Consider the following 22,645-nt stretch of genomic DNA (forward strand, 5'->3'; position numbering starts at 1 on the left):
TCTTCTATGATTCTACTTCAAAAGCTTTTGCAAAAGAATACAGAACTCTTGAGAAACAGGTTTTTGGGGGGGGCGGGGGGAGTGAAACTGTGCGAAGATCAGAGCGGTTACGGCAAACCTTCTTTCCCCTCAATCATCCAAACAGACTCAAAGCAGAGCAATTTCCCAGTCTGGCTGTGCTGAAAGGCCCAACGCCTCTGGACGTATTTGTCTTCAGCTTCGCACACAAAGTCAGCACCTCCTCTTCTGCGTACCTGCCCACTCCTCTGCTCATTACCACTCCCACCTGCAGCATCTCTCTCGCACGACATCACAAGAGGGCCTGCAAATATATTTTTCTGGGGAGGAAAGGTGCCCCTGGGAGGTGTGTGATAGCTTCCCGATCAACAGGCCGGTAACATAAGCCCTGCATGGGAAAGTCTGCAACCCCTTCCTCCCTTTGTCCTCTGAAGAGGGGACTTGTGTGGGCAGTCCAAAAAGGCAAATAACATGAAACTTCACGATCTTCACAAGGATCCAGACTTGACCTTCTCAACAAGCGATTTTTAAAAGTTCCCACTGATCCAGTTTGTACCTCACAACAACCAAGAGTTAGCAAATCATTTGTTGTTCTGTGCCATTGAGTCGTCTCAGTCTTATTGTGACCCTATGGGTGGAAGCTCTCCAAAATGCCTTGCACAGTTCTTGTAACAAACCATAGCCTGTTGGAAATTCAGCAGACAAGAGCAGGTGTGTTGCTTCTCCCCGAAACTACCAAGACATCTTGCCTGCAGGTTGTTTATGCGATATCCAAATCCAGAACTTTGGACAATGCAGAACTTGAACCCATCCTCTGACAACCCAGGCGTCTGGGTTCAGACAACACATAAGTTATCCAGGGATGGGACATTCCACTACTGTATTTTTCTGGGGGAAAATAATCCTTTTAAAGACATCATTTAATAACATTAGTAAGCTATGTACTCAATAGTTGGGACAAAACTACAATTTCAAATCAAACGGGTAGTTTCAACATAGTATTAATAATAATAATAGGCTATCCTATTACTAATATGAAGGCAGCATATAGCAAAGGAAGTTAACATGCACAAACTGCTTATAAACGTTGTCATTTTATTTTAGCACAGTTATTTGGAAAAAGAAAGGAAAATTATTTATGGTACTCCCTTCAACTTGATTATGAAACTTAATGAATTAGGTATGAATTTACTGAAATATGATGTTTTCGAGATTCAGGTTTGCTGGTTCTTTGCAAAATTCCTATATCCCATGGGCTGGCCCCTTGCTATCAGTAACAGAAACAGAACACCAGTCGACTTTGCAACAAGCAAGTGTTTTTAACAGAGGGTTGTAAGACTCTTCATTATTGATGCCATTCAATATTGTATCACCTCACGCCACTACTCCCAAAGAGAGTGTTTGAACCAAAAAACTGGATAAATATTGTGACAGCTTTGTTTCATGCAGACATGAAGGCAGGATGCAGAAAATAAATCACTCGGCATCTCTAAAATTGAAACACGCACTCAAATCTGTACGTAACCCCCTGCATCCTCAAATTAATTGGATGTTTCAGAAAGAAGGCATTCAGCCCAGTCTCAAAAATAACGCAAGGCCCGTGTTTCTTATTCTGGCTGTCTCAAGAATGAGATGCTGGTTAGGGGTTGCAAAGTGATTAAGTGGGTTAGCTGCCAGCCATAACAGGCAGGCAGTGACTTTTGATTATTATTATTTAATTAGCAGACACACGACCCTAGCACAAAACTAGTAATAACAAGCAGTTCGCATGTGGGCTGGGGGTGGCATGCCATTGGAGAAAAGGGCGTCGGAAGTTCCCACGGTGGGCAGGACTAGTCAGACTGGTTCTGAACCGTGGGGCAAAAGGCTTGTGGGGCTACCACCAGCCCCCCACCACCACGCGACACAGGACTGCCTCAGAGGATAGGCCCCGAGGACGGCAAATGCGTAGCCGCTTAGGCAGCTGGAAGCTCCTGGGTGCTGAAGCAACTCTATTCCAGCGGCCCTTTGGTTCTCTCCAACAGGAGGAGCTATAAACTGGGAGAACAGAAAAAGACTTTGCTTCTGGAAGCCCACAAGCCATAGGGTGTTCTCTACCCTGACCCCGCCAAAATGATGACACAAATCCCCATCTTCCACCCCTCCAAAACCAGAGTAGGCTATCTCAGATCTAAAAAGGTTCAGTGATGCAGCTGTTTGCTTATAAACCGGCTCAGGTAATCTGACGCTATGCTAAACTTTCAGGGAATGGTCAGGTGAGATCAAGGAAGGTTTCCGTTCAAAAAGTCCGTGCCAGGGCACTCTCTTGTGACATCACAGGCAAACCAGCTAAGACCAGTCCTGGCACCACTATCACGACCTTGTGTCTGAAAATCATAACTAGGCGCTTGTCCCTGGTGCTGTTGAGAATATACAAAATATGCAGAGAGAGACCATCAGTGGACTGAGCATCTTGCTATTCGTATTAATGCTTTAAACATTATTTGTTCATCATGCTATGATTTATTGTGCTAGTATACGCCATAAATATTTGTATGGGCTCTTTGTGTAATTAGGTACACGTAGAACTACTTTTACATACTTTTTGCGCCCTGAATGAGGCTCTTTTGTTAATAAGCGATGCCAAAATGCTGAAATTGTGCCCTTGGATGGTGAGCATGACCTGAAAGGGCATGTCAGAAGTGAATGATTTATTGTGTGTGTGTGTGTGGGGGGGGGGATTGCTATTCACTGACCCCACCAGTGTTCTCTCTCTCTCTCACACTCACACACTCTCTCTCTCTCTCTCTCTCTCTCTCTTCTTTACAAGCTTGATCACCAAGGGTTACAAATAGTGTTTGATTTGATAATTCAACAGTGATGTCATCTGAAAGAAAGTGTCCATCGACGTTCCTTACTTCCCTCTCCACTCCTGCCCTTCAAAGGGCAGTTGGGGTTGATCCTGATACCATTTTGCGTTTCATTGCATTTTCCTCTTAAAACAGTGTTCATTAGAGCGCTTTAAAGCATCAGTGCAGGGGAAAATTGTGTCATTTGCTTATTTGGCAGTGTGGCTTATATGCTGATTAGAATTGACGGCTGTAGACTTAATTCACATATTGTAAGTTATTCTAGAACAAAAGTCTGCTGAAACTGCTTTTAAAGAAAATATTGGAAGACTGAAGTATAATAAATGGGCATCTTTTACAAGAAACTCCCCAGTGACTGTCCTGAATTAAGAAAGGTCAACAGGAACAGAAAGAATTATATTCTCTGCAACAGAAAAAGCTATCCCACATGGATTCCAAGATTTTGATAGAAGCACACTGTTAGACATACCTGCTGAGACTCAGTTTGCTTTATATAATGAAATCCAGATTTCCCTCAATGTGGGTCTTTTGGACCTGTCATATAAATTCTTGCTGTGTTTTTAAATATGATGTATTATATAAATGTAACCAAACAACATTAGATAAATTTCCATGACTCGAACAAGCAAATAAACAACAATAATTTAAAACAGCTTGATAGCTGGGACAGAACCGGGACCAATATAAAGAAAAAGAAAAATCAAAACAAGCTAATTCCAGACTTTAACACACATTCCACAAAATATGAAACAAACTCACCCTTTAAAAATGTGCGCTCGCTCGCTCTCTCTCTCACGCGTGCGCGCACACACGCACACACACACACACACACACACACACACACACACACACACGATTGTCCTAATCTTTCCTGTTATGAAGAGGGAGAGGAAACAGCAATATGCTTTAGGATGTTCTATAACCACACAAAACTTAGGAAAGAACTCTGGACAAAGCTCTGGGTTCAAGATAAGACAAGCCTGTAATTAAATAGCCACCTGATAGTTCATCTGAGTATGAATCAACCTTGCAAGGGATTCTGGGGTCACCTATTGTATTATGCTCAGATAAAATGCTTTAGCCGTGTTTCAGCCTGGCCCAGCTTCGGTTTGCTCTTTGCTGTGCTACAGCTACCTAAGATGCCACCGGTCCTCCGCAGAGGTGGTCGTTTCAACATACTGTCAGGATTTGGAGATGAGGAAGCATAGTTTAAACTAGGTCAGGTTTAAACTTCTTTAAACCGGCCACTGAAAAGTCACGACAGAGCAGACTGGGTTGCGGCTGCACGGGCTTGATATCTGATTGGGGCATTATGATCAAATACTCAGAAACATCTCAAAAGCACATGGCATGCTTAGACTGTGCATTGTTAAAGGATAGCTGCAGATACCGCCACATAAGCCGCTCTCTCAAATTGCTTGAAATAATCCATTTTGGAATGCACCCTACCCACACAACAAATTCCTCCTTAATTACAAGAAATAGCCGTGCTTTTTAAAGTCAGCTGAAAGCATGTTCCCCTCCTCAGTGGCCGCTTCACATTCCAGTTCCATTATGGGCTAATTGTTAATTCATAATTTAAACAATTTGTGAACAGGCTGGTGCAAAAGGACCGGAATCATAGGGGCTCTTCACATAAACATGGCATCCCTCTCACGTGGGGAGAAACGTTCTTTCTCGCCAGGGAGGATCGAGCTCCGAGGGTCTGCTGCTCCCGCTGAACGAGCTGCAGGCTTTCAACCACCTTGGCGGAGTCTTCCCTAGAACCGTGGGTGCCTGGGGAGCAGACGCAGATGATAAGGAGAAGGGGATTCCTTGAAGCGTCAGGTAGATAGAGTGGAATAGGGGACTTTGTCTCTCTGTGGTCCGGGGAGCACCTGGGCTGTGCTCTAGCATAGCAGAGCAGACTTCCGGTTCGCAACGTCAGTGTTGCTTTGTGATGCAACTGAGCATGTGGCCAACTGGAAAACAGCAGTGGGGTGTGGAGGGCGCACACTTGAAGCTCGGGGGCAGAATTAGTCCTGCAATGTGTTTCTGGGACCAGGCCTGAGCTCACACTCTTTACACAAGACTTCACGGTCTCCCCCAGTCCTTCCAGATTTCAGCAACCTCGTGTCAGAAAAGGAAGTGCATTTTACAGCTGTTGCTGTCATCAAACAACGGTGCTGCAGAAGCCGATCTACCAGAAGATGCAGCGTTTCTACTGGTTTAATCTGCCGCAAAGCCCCTCACTCCCATCCTTCAGGATGTATATTCTTGGGAAAGCCCCGCCATGGTGATTAAAATGTCTTTCTAGGAAGCTTATTTGTCATTAATCATCTTCCTGGTAAGGAATCCCTGGAAAGTTTCCAGTAAACCCCAGGATTCTCCAGAACGCAGCTTGAAAGTGACCAACCTAACACACCAATCCATGCAAAACGAATGCTATCAGTCACCCAGTTACCCTGCAGCTGCCAGGTTTCTCTGGGGCATCAAGACATTTGCTTGAATTCTCAGCTGTTTGCTTGTTTGTGTTTTTTCAAGACTAAATTCCTTGCCAACTTGTTGGCTAAGATAATCCTGACAATAGCAACCACACCGGTGTCTGTAGCAAATATTTTGCAAATGCGGCCATGCAATGATTGGGAAGGCGACTCACCGAAATACAGGGACCAGGAGGCAAGCAGCTAATCATCATGTCTACTTTTATTCACCAGCATCTGAAAACCTCACCAAGGCAAGAGGTTTTGCATTGCGGAGCTTCAGCCCCTCCATGGAAACAAGACGGGAAGTCAGGAGGAATGAGCCGCCCGATTTGCCTGAGGGAGGCACCAGTGTCCCTCCTGGAACCCATGTGCTCATCAGCTTCCTGGAGCCTTTAATTCCTACCGGCATCCCGGACTCCCGCTGTCCCTGCCCTGCCTATTATGGCACTTGCCTTCCCACTTGCTGCTTTCTTGGTCCTCGTGTCTGTTCTCAGGAATTGGCAGGGAGAAGTATGGCACTCTAGGCCTCGTAGTTCTAAAGGCACTGTGCATTTTTTAAAGAGAGCGCCTTGGTCAGCTGCTCCACGGCCAATGTCGTGTCATGTATTCTATTCAGCCCCGGTTCTGATTAGCTACAGCAAGTCTCAGAAGATCGGGACACCCAACACAGAAAGAGGGAAACCACATGTGCAGAAACTTCCCCGAGTACGAACGACAATTTAGCGTCTCTTTTTCTTTGCGGTAAAGGGCTTGCAGCCTCGGTTGGGTAGGGTGAGGCACCTTCCTTCTCCTGATGGGACTCTGTGGACCAGCTATTTCACTCCTCTGCTGACTGCTGCGTGGGCTTCACTCAGTTGGACTGCATTTCACGGCTGTGTTCCTTGTGTATCTTCAGGGCCAGGGGACGACAAATCCAGTGTTGTTGCGGCTGAGAGCTGTGAGCCCCCTGCTCTCAGTCTGTGTGCGCAAATGAGCAAGGAATGAAAGCAGTTCCAAGCAGGTCTACTGTGAAATGGTGCGACTGTGGCCCATCTTACGTGCAATACAGACTTCGGGAGGGTATGCGGTTTTCATGAAAAGTTTTAGTTAGGTCATCGCATCCAAGGAACAGAGGGCTGTTTACTCTGATTACAAAAAATCCAGTTGCAGAAGCCTGTGTTTGTGAAACATTAACTGGACCTGTGCAATTCTGATATGGTGAAGAGTTCAGAGAACATGTACAAACATCCCTGAGCTTAAGCAAACGTTATCATTTTTCCATCTGAACTGAAAATTAAAATGTTCAGTGACATCATCAAAAAAACAGAAAAGCTGGATTCTGAATTTTCAAGATCTGCAAGAATAATCTTCCTCTTATTACTGGTGATATGAAATACTACCCAATATTGTGGCACGTAAACACAGAGCCATATTTTCCAGCACTTCCATAACATATGAAATTGTCTTTGGAAGAACATGATGTGTTCATGCTTCAAACACATGGGGCGCTTTGGAGAACATGTGCGATTCTCCAAATCACATTTGAGCAGCCGGAAGTGATTTCTGAGCTAGTCTATTTTCTTGATCCTGCTGTTGAATTTGAATCAACTTGGGATTGTAGTTTGGCTAATTTAGTGATGATATTGCACTGTTCCTTATTGGAGAACTTGGTGAAGAAGCTTAACACTTCTTCTTCTAGCATCAACCAGTCAAACGAATCTGAAGCACACGGTCCACCTGGATTCCCTTGCTCGGTGCTCTGTGTATGTCTGCCTGGCAAATTCAGAAAGAATTGAGCTGGGGAATTCCTAATTTTACAGTCTCATCCTATGCATATCTACTCACAAGGAAGGCTTATTCCTAGGTAAACCTATATAGAACTGCACCTGTGATTGCTTTATGCTGCAACTGGTATATTGGGGTGGGCAATTCAGACTTCTCATTGGTTGAGAGGCAAGGCAAACCACTGCTCTTTAGTCATTGCAATTTGGGCCTTCCACATGCCTCACTGGATTATCTGTTTGGGCATATCATCACCCCTGGAAATGCCAACAGCAACATTTCCAAAGGTTTCAATGGAGCTATGAATCTCCAGGAAAAAGCAGGTCTGACACATGGACAGAAATGTCATTTCCAGGTCACAGGTAGCTGTCAATTTCACAGAAGTTCTTTTTTGGATCTCAGGAGCTCAAACAGATCCTAGTTCGCCCTTATTTATACTCCAACACCTTCCAGCACTTCAGCTATGGCATGTAAAAATCATTTTAAAAATGTGATTTTAAAAAGCTTGCAACAAATATCGAACAGTATGCGGTGGTACACCAACACTGCAAAGATTGGCAAGTTTGGTTATTCCTTTATTAAAAACTATAACAGAAACCTCAGGAACTGGTTTTTTTCCCCTTAAATAAATACTGCTCCAATCAGCACCTCCACCCCCAGTGAAGGTTGACTATACATCACCGTTTGTATAATGAAACAGATGTTCCTCCCCTAGGAGGCACGACGGACTGACGCTATGTTAGGTGCCTGTCCATCATGTGCTCTATTCATGTGTTTTCGAAAGATCGGTGCTGGCTTTACTTGCAGCGTGCTAAGTTTTACAGGTTGGATTGGGTATTACTGCTCTGCAATGCCCTGGAAGCACTTCTGACAACAGAGATAACAGAAACATTTCCACCAAGAAGAGCCATAAAATGCAACGGGTGGGAGTCCCTAGCTTCCCTTCCTTTTAAACACCTCCTTTCCCTTTTGCAAGCGCCTTCGCTTCACTGGAGAGAAACCCAAAATGCGCCCTCTGCTGGCTCCATCTCAGAGGGCCTGAGCCGCCTCGTACTTGCAATCCTCACCCCTATCTTAACGGCTGGTAAAAAAGCACGCACACATGTGCTGATCATATGGACACGCCAGCAGAAATAAAACAGCCACCAGAACAGTTGGAAAGCCGGGGAGGGAACCAACCCTTCCCTTTTGGACTTCCAGATAAAAATGTTACCCGCAACTTCCTCCAGAACAGAAGCAGAAATATGGTTTCTTACCCGCTGAAGAAAATTCTTGTAGTGCCATCCAAAAATAAAGCCAGGAGATTTTTATCTTCTTTTCTTGCTACGGTAATAGCTAAACACCAGTAATTGTAAGCTGCACGTGGTGTGAACAGAGACTACAAACAACCTCATCACATTATGCCTATTAAACAAGCAGACTAGTTTGCTTTTTTCCTTTTATTTTGAGCTGGTGCTTAATATGGCTGAAGCTTTTTTAAAAAACGAGGTAGTGTCCTTTTTAATATATTCGCACATGACTAAGTTAATCTGCTTTTTACTGCATGTATCCATACTCCTTCAACTACAAGGTATTATTAGCATCAGAAGTCACTTTAAGGTGTTTCCATCAATCAAGGAAATGTGTAATGAGTATCCCATTAAGTTATCTCCTGTTTAATGTCAGTTGGAAAGGATATTCAAAATTGTCCCTGATGGCTCATGTGCTTTTACTGAAATGAATAAGTATGTATTTACACTACAGACTTAAGCTGGTTTAATAGACATTCCCTCTCCCAAGGGAATCCTTGGAATTATAAGTTCTGTGAAAGGGATTAGGGGTCTCTTAAGAAGAATATTCAGCAGCTGCAGTCAGCTAGCCATCCCAGGATAATTTCTTTGTTTATTTCATTTTTATCCCACCCTTTAGCCAAGAAGACTCCCAAGAAGCCTCACAAGGCAACTCTGAGAGAACCCACGGCAGCTGAAATTCAAGTTTATTGTATTTTGTGCCTGCTCAATCACTGCCTCTCTTTGGGCCTCTGTACATCGCTTTCTGTGCGCCCATGATGGTCTCAGGGCTTCCCAAATTCACAGCAGGGCAGATCCCCGTCGGATAAGTAGTGCATCTGTCTGCACCAAGGAGAATTCATCAGAAATGCTCACTGTGGCGGAGACTATCGTCACATCAAGTAAGAGCCCACGACCAGTCAGTGGAATGAGCAGTCAATCCTTTGCAACCCACTTCACCCGTAACAAACAGAATGGGATCTAAAAAAAACTTACGGCCATTATTAAGGCTTGCCGATCTTCAGCGGCACTAGACCAAAGCAACAGGGGAGGAAGTAGGCAGCTTCTGTATGTTTTGATGGGGACCTGCTCTCAGGAGGAAGGAAACCTTCCCAAATGATCTAAAAATGTAAAAACTGCCTTGCAAGGCTAGTCCAAATGTCCATCTAGAGGCTAAATTCTAGACCTACATAAAGTTACATAAAGCAGCTTCCAGAACCTTACAAGGATGCTTCCAGGCTGGAAACCAGTGCAGTGGAAAAAAGGCGATCGGATTCAAATCCCCAGCTCAGCCATGAAGCTGGCCTCCCACCTTGGGCCTATCTTTCCTAGCCCAGCTTAGCTCAGAGAACATGTGCACTGCCCTGGGCTCTGAGGAGGAGGAGGAGGAGGAGGAGGAGGACAGCAGCGTGGATGTTCTCTCCTACCATCTGTGCTGTCTAGGAACCGCCTGTTGCCGGATTCAGAGGCAACCTGATATTAGGTTGCATCGGACACGCTTGGTTGTATCTGTTTACCCAGGACATCAAAACAAAAAACATTCCACTAACATTTCATACATACTGTATTTACTTGCTCACTTTGCAATGACAGGACGATCCCCAAAATGCCCACAGCTTGTTCCTTTCCTTTCTAACCTGAAAGAGGTTGTTGTAACGATCAGCAGCAAAAATTCCAGAGTCCATTTAGCATATGCCGGATAATGGCCCATCCAAAAGCACTTCAAAACAGTGGTGAAGAATCCTAGCCCTTCCCCATATTGGGAATATCGCTATCATTCTGGTATCACTCCATTATGAGGGTTATGTAATGAAAAACACACATGTCCCCCAGCCCGGAATGGAATTCATTTCCGCCCTCTGCACTGAAAAGCTGTAAATAACCATTCAGATTTTCTCTGAGTATTTTGGTCCTAAACATTGTTGGATAGGAAACTGGAGGTATTCCAGGTAGTAACCTGTATTTTGTAGCATGCTAGTCTTCTGGATTTTAAAGAGGAGACTGAGTTGCTGTTTGAGGAAAAAATAAACACTACCTTTGTGTTTATCTGCATCTAGTAACTGCCTGTAGTCTGCTACTGAAGCTTGTTTCTTTTAACCACAGTACCTTTCCTGCCACCCTCAGTGTTTGAAGACCTACACACAAATATACTAGTTACAGTAAAAAAAATCATTAGAGGTCCAAAACCACTCAATTAGGTCAGCATCTCATAATAAACTCTGGTATGCAAATACAAGGCGTTACTCTTCATCAACTTTTTCTAAAATGCAGTTCAGTGGAACTCTTTTATATGGACCAAACATGATGTAAATCAGCCATTTAAAGCTGCATGATTTCACATTTTTTCATGCAATTTCATTCTATAAGGAAGAATAATGACCGATCCCCATTAAATCCACTCATTAAACATAACAGAACTACCTGTGAAATAGCTGTGGAAATATTTGAAGTGTGCACTTTTGGCCTGTGACTGCTTTACTTCTGATTTCTACAAGTTCTGCTGCAGCGTTTCCAATCTCTCTCCTTCCTTTTCTCGCAAGACTTCTCCTTCTGGGACAGTATCCTGCTTTTCCAGAAGAAGACTGGCTTGAATACTCATCATCTTACTCACTGTGTGACTGGGATAGTGCAGATGTAATGTTGGCTTCTTTTTAACTGTGGTTAAGGGACTGGGAGCTAGCCCCAGGAATGTATTTATTTACTGAATTTCTCTCCCAGCTTCCCACCAGAAACAGCACACATGGTGGCTCACACTATTAAAATACAGATTAAAAACAAAATCTTAATTGAGACATACAATACAATCAAAAACAGAAAGCAGACTCGTTTAGTTCTGGATCATGATTAACCCCAAAGCAAGATCAGAAGGTTCTTGAGGCAACAGCCATTTTGAAGCAAAGGAAGTCTATGGCTGAGCGGTGCTTGGGAAGGGAACCTGGCAGGGAATGAAAGGCTGGGTTCAGGGAAGAAAGAGCTGTGGATACAAGTAAATATACAGGCCAGGATCCAGAGAACCATAAGGCCAGTTTTGTGAATCTAAGAGGGCTTGCTTTCCTCTTATGGAAGCCCTCTTCATCTCACTGCCATGTGGTCTATTCCTCTGGCAACTGTGGGAAGCGTCACATCTGGTTCGGGGTTGTGTGCAGGGAGAGAGGGTGCACCACTGGTTCAAAGCAAACAAGCAAGCCACTTACATGAGCCTAAGGACCAGTCTGGATGCCACACATACATTCAGTAGGTCACTCAATTCACAGATTTTACAATTCAACTTTTGTTGAAAAGGGTCTGCTTGAAAGTCTGCTGTGCAAAATTCTCATTCCGACTTAAACAGGTATCTTACTGTTAACCTTAGGTACATACATCTTAACCAACCTGTTCAGATTATCTCCACATAAACTTGAGTCTACGCATCCTACCTGGAAAGAATCCCTCCAAAATGGCTGGAATTCATTCTCATATGCCGCATCAGAATTGAGAATGCTAGCACAGCAAATTCGAATGCAATGACAGATTCTGTTCATGACTCAAGGGATTTTCACAAAGTTGCTAAACTTACGTAGTCAAGTAGTCCAGTGCCAACTCTGATCCTGACGGTTTCTTAGATTCTTCTTTCTTAGCTGTGGTTCCTGTTTCTCGCATTAATTTTTTTTGTTCCTTCTTGCGCTCTTTCTTCAGCTTCCTTTCCAATGTCCTCTTCTCCTCTGCAGAAAGCTCATGGTTGTTTCCATCCTCCTCTTCCTTTTGCTGAAGAACAAGAAAACACAACTCAACTTAACTTAGTATTCATTAGAAAATGCCCATTATTATAATAGAGAGAGAGAATGTGGAAGAAGGGACCGTGTGTTGCCGGGTATCTGAGGAAGTTGTAAAACATCTCTTCATGTCCTACAAAGGCACACAACATCCACTCCCATTGCATTTTGGTCAAAGAAGAATGAGTGCCCACTCCTAGGAAAGGGGCATGTTTTCTCTCTCTTACCCACACCCTTAAAGCTGCCTCCAAGGGCACTGTTTATGAGCTTCCCAGGCAAATGAATTAAAGTCAGCTGCCATACCTCTTGGAAGAAGCCCTCCGACAACAATCAGGGTTGGGGAGGAATATTTAGGAAGAGGCGATCCTTCAGAGATGGTTGCCCCAAGCATTGAAGGATTTTATGTGTTGACATTTTATGCGTTTTATGTTAAGTTGGTTCGGAACAAACAGAAAGCCAGTGAAGATGACACAACACCGGTCTAACGGATCATAACTGCCAGTCCCTGTCAGCATCCTAGGTGGCATAAATTGTGCAAACTCGACCGTCTTCAGGGAGGGCATGTACAGCACGGTGCGGTGCAGTAACCTAAACAGGAGTTTCCCAGGACACGGCAATGAAGCCAAGTTATCTCTGTCCAACAAGGCTCAGCTACCATGGAGAAGGATGGGAAAGACACTTGGTACTAACTACAACGCCTTCTTATTGACTCAGATGGATCTCCAAGCATCCCCAAGCTAAGAACTTGGACCTTTAGGGGTAACCACACTAAGAGCAAAGCAAGCACCGCTAATCTGGACAAATGGAACACCCGTCTTGTCTGGGCTGAGCTTTCGTTTCTGGCACTAGACATTTTATTGGTTGAGAAGTATAAAAAGGGCCTTCAGCATGTACTGAAACTGTGCGATGCTCCTCTCAAAGATGTTCAGTCGGCTCCCTCTCGGTTATTCTTCCATCATCTGGTCAAGGTGTTTATGTTCAGGCCTGTTAGGCTGAGTAATTTTAATAGGTTAATGTCCCGCTTTCAAGGCTTTAATCTGACCCTACTTTCTCTCCATTTTAAGTTTTATGATGGCATTAATTTTTATGTCTTTTGGAGATGTTTTAAACTGCTATAAACAATCCCGAATAATTTGCTGGTACCACAAAGACAGAATATAGATTTTCAAAGAAAAATAGTAAAGAATCATATTTCTGTTTGCTATGTTCATATGCTGTATTTCTACGTGTTTGCTCCGAAGTAGGAATGTGTGAAGCGACTCAGGTTCTCCAGGCAGAAGACTGTAGGTTTCTGGTTGGAAGCTATCTAACACGCCCTAAGAGACCCCCTGCCTGTCGCTACTGGTGCAATCTTAGTTGCTACTCCAGGCCACAAACCAGAAAAACAAGAAGATGCTCGTTCCTTATAAACAACTCGAAGAGCCAACTGGATAAGATGACAGACAGCTTGTTTTGGAACATGGCTGGGTATTAACTCCTTTGCTCAGTGCCCAGGTCCCTCGGCCTTCATTTATATTCTATCCCACCACCTTGTCGCAGTGTCAACTTTTTAAAACATAAAAGGAAGCAGACACTTTGAAAAACAAATGGGAGGAGAGGGCACAAATAAAGCATGACGAAGATGCTAGACTTCACTCAGCACCTGCACCCCAGGGGAATGATGAAGCATCTGAGGTCAAAGCAGTCTCTGCAGCCGAGTCCACAGAAGTTTTATCACTAGCTTTCTTGCAAGCAGGGCTGCCTGTAAACATCAAAGAAGAGGCTGCATTTACTGGCAGAACGTCTTATAAATGCGGCTGGGAAAAATTCGTATCTCAAAAAAGGTAGGAAACCCCCCTTCCCCAACCAACTGTATCACAGGATACTGAGTCTTCCCATAATAAACTATTGTTCAGTGAATGCTATTTAATAGATCAACAGCCAAGTCAAGGCAGCAAGGGAGCAGAACTGGCTAAACTGTTTGTTAAAGATCATTAAAGCACCTAGACACAATCAACACAATCTAAATAGGATGGTGCGACGTGGTGTCCTGCAATAGCAGGGCGCTGGACCCGGTGGGCTTCTGGACCCTTCTGACTCTACTATTCTACAAGTCTAAGATTCTATAACTCACTCGTCTTTGTAAAGCAATCTAATGAATTGGGGTTTTTTTTTTTTTTGTCTCAAACCACAAGGCTTTTGCATTAAGTGGCATTGTTCCATCATGAATCTGGCAACAGAAATCTTCCTGCTGTCCAACTTAAGTACAGTATATGCTAATCATTCACATTCCTCATATTATCAAAAATCTCTTTCCGTCCCACATTTTCTTCTGTGGGGGAAAAAGCATTGCAGTCCAGCAGGCCAGTGGACAACACAGACCCTTGCAAACATTATCAGATTGACAGGGAACCAACCCTGGACATCCAAAGCAAACAAATTACTTATTCTTCCTCTGCCGTGCAGTCAGCCCAGTACTGGGGGGTCAAGAGCTCCCGCCAAAAGGTAAACTGTGACAGCAGACACCATTTTAATCGTATCATTAAATCGTGACCCTCCAGGCTTTCCGATTCGAGCTTCCAGGCACACTTGCTCAGAAAATGGCAAACATTTCTATAACCCCTGGAATGCCACTAATCCTGCTGTGCCCTTCTCCTCTTGATGAAGCCCTCATCCTTTTTTCTCCATATTGTGGCATATTATTGTTGTATTTAATTTAGTTATACACATTTCTAGGTCTGCACAATGGAACTTTTGCCCATATTAATTAAAGGTTGTGGTCACGAGTGGCAAAACATTAAAGAGTTGAGCCAGGGAAATTCCGGGCACAGAGAGGCTTTTTTAAAAGCTACTGCAAAAGGGATATCAGAGACACGTGCATTAATTGAAATGGTTGGAAGAATACCTAAAACAGTGGTCCAGAAAATGAGATATCCCAGTTCCATGGGGTCGCGATGGGTCGGACACGACTTTGCAACTAAACAAAAAAGTTTGAGGGAATTTTAGAACTCTTAATTTCCTCTATTTCTGAAATTCAGAAGTAATCAAAACTACCATTCACAGAAAAGAGGAAGGTATTAACAGATGAGGGCAAATTTCATGGGTTATATAAGAACAATACAAAAATCACCCCCCCCCGAGGTGGGGGGAAGGTTCTGCTCAGCCCAATGAGGACTCATGGACTCAGTGGCTGTGGAGGTTCTTCAGGATTTGGATCACTGGCAGCCCTTGAATATTTGGGGAGGACTTTCAGTTGCCACAGGCCTTGGATGTCCTGTTTCTCTCTTCGTTCTTGGTCTTCTTGCTGTCCTTACTGTGGTTTTCAAGCTGGTTTTCAAGCTGTTTTTAGTGAGTTGTGGTGTTTTACTGTGATCTGGAATATTATATTTTATTTATCTTTGGAAGCCTCAATATAGTTTAGGAATCAAGATATAAATGAATAAAAATAAATAAACTAGACATAATCATCCGATTAAAGAAAATATTTCAAATGGGTCCCCTTGAAGAATCTTCTTGGAAGCTACTGCTTGTCACTTTTGGCTGCCTTGGTGACAGAAAGAAAGAAATTACTTTAACTAGAGAGTTACAGAGGTTGCTCTAAATGCAATTCAAGCAGAAAACCACAAACGAGTTTGCTAAGAAGCTAGATTTCAATGAGAACAAGCCTTTGTACCTTTCCACACTAAATGCTTCTTCCAACTAGTGGAAAGGTAAAAAAGGACACATACACACACGCTCTACTTCTGCTATTCATTCTGAAGAAGCCCTTCTTTTTGCAATTAAAACTAAAATGAGGAAGCATGGCTTTATTCAAAGCTCTATTTAGTCCCGATGCTGCTGAATTCATACCAAACCAACCACATTTTAAAGAAGTATGTGGACATCCGGAAGAAATGAGATAACCTCTTTGTGTATTCCACTTATACTGCTGCTTATGCGACACCTCTACTGAGATATAAATTCCCCACTGCTACAGTGCCTCTCTTTGTTGTAAAATGACTCAGCCGACACCCTTAAGTAAGCTCTCCTTGCGCTGAAGGTTGCTGCCCAGCAGCTATGCTTGGCAAAGGGTGCCTCATCTTCTCTTTGTTCACATGCGACACAGTGGGAGCTGAAGGAGGCATCACTTGGAAAATCGGCTCGCCTCACCCTGTGCAAACACACCAAGCATGAGTGACAGATGTGCATCCTTAAACCACTGTATTACATGGACCTGGAAGCCCCGCTTAAGTTGGAACTCCAAGGAACATCGCTAATTATCTAAGACAGATGTTCACAGTTAACATGCTTGCTATAGAAAACACAGGTGTGACAACAGAAAAACAGCTTTTGAAAACCGGGAAGTGGGGTTAGAGAGCCCTCTTTTATTTCGGCTTTGTCAATGTTGGCGACATCTTGGTATGTGACGGGGTGTCACAGGGAGGTAGGTCGAATGCTGTTCCCCCCTGCAGAGGAAGGCAGGACGAGCTCCAACAGAGCCAAGCTCAGGGAACCGAGGTTCTATTTGGATGCCAGGGAAGACTTCCTGAGAGTTAGGACCCCAAGGGTGTGGAATGGGCTTCCACAGGAGGTGGTGAAGCCCCATCAGTGAGGGTGTTCAAGGATAGGCTGGACATGCACATGGTAGGTATGTCATGAACAGAGCTGGCTAGAGCCAGGGGTCAGACTAGATGGCCCGGGAGAACCCTTCTGACTCGCTCAGTTTCTTCATTTCTAATTCTCCTGTCTCTGCTGTCCAGGTATGTTGAGTTCCATTTTGCAAACAAGCCCCCAAAAGCTACCAGCAGATACCAACCCACAACTTCTTTATTATGATGGATTTGTAGCAAGTGTGGCTATCAAATGTTTAGCTATCCTAGGTACTTGCAAGTACATCCTATTGATTTCACTGGGATTTACTTCTAGGTAAATGTGCATAGGATGGCATCTTCGTGCCACAATCCCAGGTATGTTTAGACAGGAAGTTCTGCACCTCCCAGCATGCCCCAGCTCTGTCTAAACATGCACTGGATTGCACCTCTAATTTATTCAATCGTATTGATGTGAAGGTATAGGCAAACAGTAGCTCTGAATGCACCTGTTGGGCCAGGCACAGTCTCAAAAGTGGAATCCTACTCTGCATGAAAAACAAAGAAAGTCTTTTCTAAGATGGTGGCTGCCCTGACACCATGCATCCATTTTTCTTCATAACTATTGTTGGCATATATCTGCATAGGAAAAAGATTCATGCAAATGTTTATCATAATTAAGCATCATTTGTATGTAAACAATTAATTAGAAATAAAATCGGCTGCCCATTCAGTCACAAGCAACATTTCCATTTTAAAGGATTCTAAAGTAATTAAGTCTTTTGTACTAGCTCAGAACATCCTATGGCCCTAAATAGCAGAAGAAGTAGAAAAAGCAAATCCTATTACAAATATTTACCTTCCTAGTCACCTGGCCTTACCATGATAGATCAGGCCAGTGGTTATTAAGAACCTTAAATGTACCCTGCTAAATCAGACCAAATGTCAGGCTACTAGTCCGGCACCTGGTATCTAACAGCAAGTACATGGGATAGACATAAAAGGGAAAATTTATCCTGGATCCCTATCCTTCTGCAGCGTCCATAAGAAGACTGCTGGGGGGTGGGGGGGAGGTCTCTGTTCTTCCCAGACACAAGGGCTTATCCAGGACTTCCAAGCCTGCCATGATCCCAAGAGCAGGTTCCCTGTTAGAACAGCCCCGTGGTCCCGAGATGAGACAGGGGCTCTCCCCGCAGGCTGCGCTCCCACCATCCCCCCAGCCAGTTCCCTTCTTCCTGCACCAGCTGCGAGGTCACAAGCGCAACTCCGAAGCCGGCAGTCGGTGGGAGAGGAAGGAGCCCCCCCCCCAGGTCCAAGGAAGCATGGCAGTCCTTCCTCTTTGCAAGCAGGGAAAAAAGGCTCAGGCGGCGGAAATCAGCCGTCTCTGGCTTGCGCTAGGTGGGAGACCTGTGCAGGCAATCCTTGCTCTTCCTGCTCTCCTGGATTCCCATAATCCTCCAAGGATTAGTGCCCCTAATCCTCCTTAGCTATGCACAGCTCATTGTACCCTGGAGTTGCAAAATGCATGCCAAAGAATTGTTGTTCAGAAGAAAAGAACCTCTTGAAAGTACTTTGTCACCCACTCAGACCGCAACATTCAGGCTTTTATCCTAAATCTCGGCATAATCGTCCAAACGGGAAAGATACAAAAATACAGCGTGTCTAACTTCTCGTGCAAGTTCGGCAGTTGTTTTAGCCCCCAGAAAAGTCAGATCTTTTTTTTTTTTAGGCTGCGGGTAAAACCAGCCAGGCTTGGAAGGACTCGAGTATTGGGGCGGGGGGGGGGGCGGGTGGCAAAAGAATACGATGTTTCTGAGGTCCTTTCCCGGAGAAGGAAGCAAGAGCAGAGCCTCCGCCAATGAAAGGAGAAGGACCACAGAGAGTAGGCAGGTTGCCAAGCGAGCTCAGCAGCGTGACCGAGCTGCATTGAGTTTCTTTAATGAAAGCCAGGAAAGAACACATCGCGCAGTGTTTCTTCAGAGAGCGAAGCTGGCCTCCAGTGATTGAAATCAATAAAAACAGCCGGCAAGGGGCCCAGGTGGGGGGAGGCGGCGCGGCCCCAGTTCAGCGCGCATCCCGCGTCCCGCTCGCTTCCCTCCCTCACAAGTTAAACTCTGATAAATGGCACGCTTCTCCTCGCAGTGACGCGAGCGCGGCTCGATTTTGCTTTCGGTCCGGGGCCTGGCGTGTGGACGGCCGCTGCGAGCTCGCCCCTTCCACCCTCGCTGGCAGCGCGGAAGGACTGCTCTGAAGGCGACGCCGGCCGGCCGGCCGGCCGAGGACAGCGCAAGTGCCTGCGCGGCGCGGCGCGGCGCGGCGCCCGGAGCGCGGAGCCGCCGGGGAGGATGCGCGTCTAGCGGAATCGCGTTCAGCAGGAGGCCGCCGGTCCGGATAGCATGTCAGCCGCCGCTGCGACGAATCCGGGAGCCGCGGGAGAGGCAGCCGCGGCCGGGGGCGAGCGAGGAAAACCCTCCGACGACTCCTGTGCAGCCGAGAGCGCGGGAGCGGTCTCGGGTAAGTCCCGGGTAGTTTCTCGCGCTTTGGTCCAGACCCCGAAATCGGGAGGACGGCCGCCTGCACAGCCGCCTAGAGTATTTCTCGGTCACCTTCGGGTCGGTTCTCCGAAGGCTATTTAAAGAGGGCACGCTTGAGCAATCAGCGTGAGGCCATGATGGACAAATATGTCAGGAGGCGCGATATGGTGAGGAACAGGCAAATGTGCAGAAAGCCCGGGCTTCTGGCGCTTTAGCCTTCGCTGTGGCGTTTTTGCTTAACCCGATTACTGACAAGGGTCCAGCCATTACGTAACTCCGCCCGTTCCCTTAAGGATTCTGTGTTCCGTGGCTTAGGAAGCCTGGAAAGGCTCGCTGGAAACACCAGGAAGGCTAAACAGGGAGAGCAAGCGACCTTTCCAAAGGGCGCAGGCACTGGTTCTCAGAGGCAGCGTGGATCCGTTGGATTCCAAGCACAGAGAGCTTCGGACAGCGCGACTAGCAAGTCCATTGAGCGCTTTCAAAGGATCAGCACAAGATGCAGTGGAATGTTATTATAATGTGGAAAAGTTAAACAAGTTGTGTGTGGTGGATATTTGATACAACAGCCATATAAGGAGGCAAGCAAGGGCTGTATATATAAAATGCTCCTACAAGCCTTTCCGAAAGACTCTCAACCTCCAGGGTTCACTCTGAAGCGAATGAGCCTTACACTGCCATCCTGGGTATGCCTACTCAGTAGGAAGCCCATGGAGCTTCGTGGGGCTGACTCCCAGCTACCTGGCTGTAGGGCTGCACTCTGAATAGCTGACTCTCCCTTAGCTGGAGCAGGCAGGACTCCTTTCAAGGGCTTGGGCAGGAGGGGGCTGCCAGTCCGGCTGAGGAATGCACGGGGAGGGAGGGCAGCAAAGCAGGTTGAGCCACCCAACTGTCACGATGTTAAACAATGAGGAATCCGGCATTCCGAACAAGCCCCATTTTGCTGACCGCAGTGGGTGGGTGCCGAGAGCGGGGAAACCACTTGGTCCAAGTCCATCTTTTCCTAGGCTGCAACTAAGTAAGAAAGGCTATTCCCTACAAACATTTCTCCCGTGAAATTAGGGACCCACTTGTAAAACCCCTATTTTGATAAGATGGAAAATGGGGTTTGGTTTTCATCTTTTGTTTAAGATGCACTACAACATCCTCATCATCCCATTTCACAGACATATAGGCGCCTGCGATGGGTCAAACGGTAGGCTGCCTGGTGCCTTCATGTTTCTGAACACGCGTGTGTGTGTGTGTCACACATTCCCTCAGAGATCCATCCCACAGAAACCTCGAGGAGGGAGCCGAGTCCCAAAGAGCGACTCTTGCACTCTCCACTAACCATGTATCTCAGAGCCATCTCCAAAAGGCCAGGATGTGAGCCATGCCCTGTCTTGCCATAAAACAGGGACCAGTCAGTCCTCGCAAGCAGGCAGCTGAAATGAATGCAAGGGAAACAAAGGCAAATCTTGTTTCCTGCAGCTTTAGCATATCCATGGCTGGAAATCCATGTCAGATGTGGGCTTCTGTGGTTGTTTTTGTACCTCCAGCCCAGCCCACCACTGTGGAATGTCAACAGAGAGTAAAAGAACCTCCCCTTTATGCACTAATAACTCAGAAACCAGAGAAGGGCACCAGTCCAGCTCTGTGACTTTGACTCTATGGGTGATGGACTGACAGCTGTGCAGCTGAGCTTAACGGAGTTGAGGGACAAAACATCTTTGGGGCACACCAGTAAATGAACTCAGTATATTAAACCCCACTGTGTACATGGCAACTGGGTGTGCAGAAGATGAGCAACACAGACGTCCTGGGCCAGGGATGGGGCATTAACGGGTATCATCTACCCTGCCTGTTTTGAATCTCAGCAGATGTCATGTGGCTGGGCAGAAACTGGGGCGAGGGGACTCCATAGCAAGCACTTTGGTATTCCATGGCTGAGAGGAAAAGGGCCATTGCTTGGTGGCAGAATGCAAGCTTTGCACGCAGAAGGCCCCCAGTTCAGTCCCTGGCATTTCCAGTTAGGGTTGACAAAGGCTATCAGTGCAGGCAACACTGAACTCGCTGAAGGCAAGCTCTGTTGTAACACATGCAGCCTCCCATGTTCCGTGGGGCACAGGGCAAGCACAAATATTCTTATGGGTAGAAAAGCTGTTGAGCAAGATGATCAGGAATTAATCTGGGGCTGAACCAGTTAAGGTTAAGCAGGTTTCCCACTTAACCAGGGTTCTAAGCTACTTTCCAATCTTCGTTAAAAGAGGGTTGGAGTTAGAATTCAAACCCCGATGAATACCAAACATGGCCCATAAGGGAGTGTGAATGATGAGGACACTTTTTTAAAACAAGGTAACTCATGCGGTGGATGAGTTCCACATATCCACTGGCTTGCTCTTCCACCTGCCGCTGGAGGCTAGACTCTTTTGTCCAGCCATCCACCTTGACACACTGCCAGAGCCTCAATGTTTTCTGGCTGCACAGAGCCTCTCCTGGGGTTTTCACTGGCACCAGACTCCCAAGGTTCGGCTGATACGACTCTTGCATTCCCAACAACACTGGAGTATTTGCCTATCACTGTCAAGTAACATTAGCTAATGCACATTTCCCTTCATATGGGGACGGAAATCGCTCTGGTGCCGACTGCTAGGCTCATGAATCATCTATCTGAACAGCCAGCCTAATTCAACAATGAAACTGAAGATGCTAAGCCATTAATTATCCTCCAGTCGAGAACAATTTCCACAGCTTTCTTCCTCAATACTATGCTATCGCTCATGTTGATTCCAAGACCGTACTGATACTTTAAACCCAACAAAGCAGACAAAACCAAAACGCTGTGCCAGGCCTTGTGTTTGGCGATACATGTCTCCACAGACGGCCCCAAGTGATTTCATTAGAGATAAACAACAGTGAAATCCATCGGACTTGCTTCAAAATAAACATGGTTTAGGTGGGCTACAAAGCAAAAATGCCAATGTCATGTTCTCCCGCTAGCGCTATTTCCAAAGCATATACAGAAGCAACGCTGAACACCTTCTCCAGTGGAAAGAAGAACCCCGTTAATCAGGGGCTGTTCTATTCCATTTCCTGGTCACGTTAAGAGTTCAGTAGATACATGTCTACTTGCTATGACAGCTACTTGTCTGCATGCATCTGTGCTGACCTTTCATGCTCTCTGCCAAGATGAACTGATACGGGCAGGTAGTGAGTGCCAGCATATATGCCCGGCCGCCCCCTGAGATCAGTGGGAGAGGCCCTTCTCCGGGAACCCTCCGTGAAAGAAATTAGAAGGGTGGGTACTCGGAGGAGGGCTTTCTCTGCGGTGGCGCCTAAGTTATGGAACGCGCTCCCCAGAGAGGTCCGCCTGGCGCCGTCGTTATTTGTTTTTCGGCGCCAGGCGAAGACCTTTTTATTTAAGCAGCATTTTAACTGTTAGTATTACTAGATTTTATCTGGCCAGGGCGGCTTA

The 22,645-nt window shown here is 45.7% G+C and overlaps 2 protein-coding genes across 3 annotated transcripts in view; one reads left to right on the forward strand and one right to left on the reverse strand.

Moving 5' to 3' along the window:
• Window positions 1–22,645, reverse strand: part of CUNH7orf50 (chromosome unknown C7orf50 homolog) — a 111,567-nt gene that overhangs the window by 17,247 nt on the left and 71,675 nt on the right. Inside the window, exon 3 of the mRNA XM_044433650.1 lies at window positions 11,918–12,105. Coding sequence (XP_044289585.1) covers window positions 11,918–12,105 — 188 coding nt within the window. The remainder of the gene's footprint in view (window positions 1–11,917; window positions 12,106–22,645) is intronic.
• GPR146 (G protein-coupled receptor 146) overlaps window positions 18,577–22,645 on the forward strand; it is a 35,929-nt gene continuing 31,860 nt past the window's right edge. The window contains exon 1 of one of the 2 annotated variants that reach the window (XM_044433210.1): window positions 18,577–19,174. The gene's annotated coding sequence lies outside the window, so the exon portion shown is untranslated. The remainder of the gene's footprint in view (window positions 19,175–22,645) is intronic. The other variant, XM_044433216.1, reaches the window with a different exon arrangement.

This window comes from Varanus komodoensis, unplaced genomic scaffold (genome assembly GCF_004798865.1).
Source record: "Varanus komodoensis strain SLA01 unplaced genomic scaffold, ASM479886v1 scaffold26, whole genome shotgun sequence".
NCBI classification, from domain to species: Eukaryota; Metazoa; Chordata; class Lepidosauria; order Squamata; family Varanidae; genus Varanus; species Varanus komodoensis.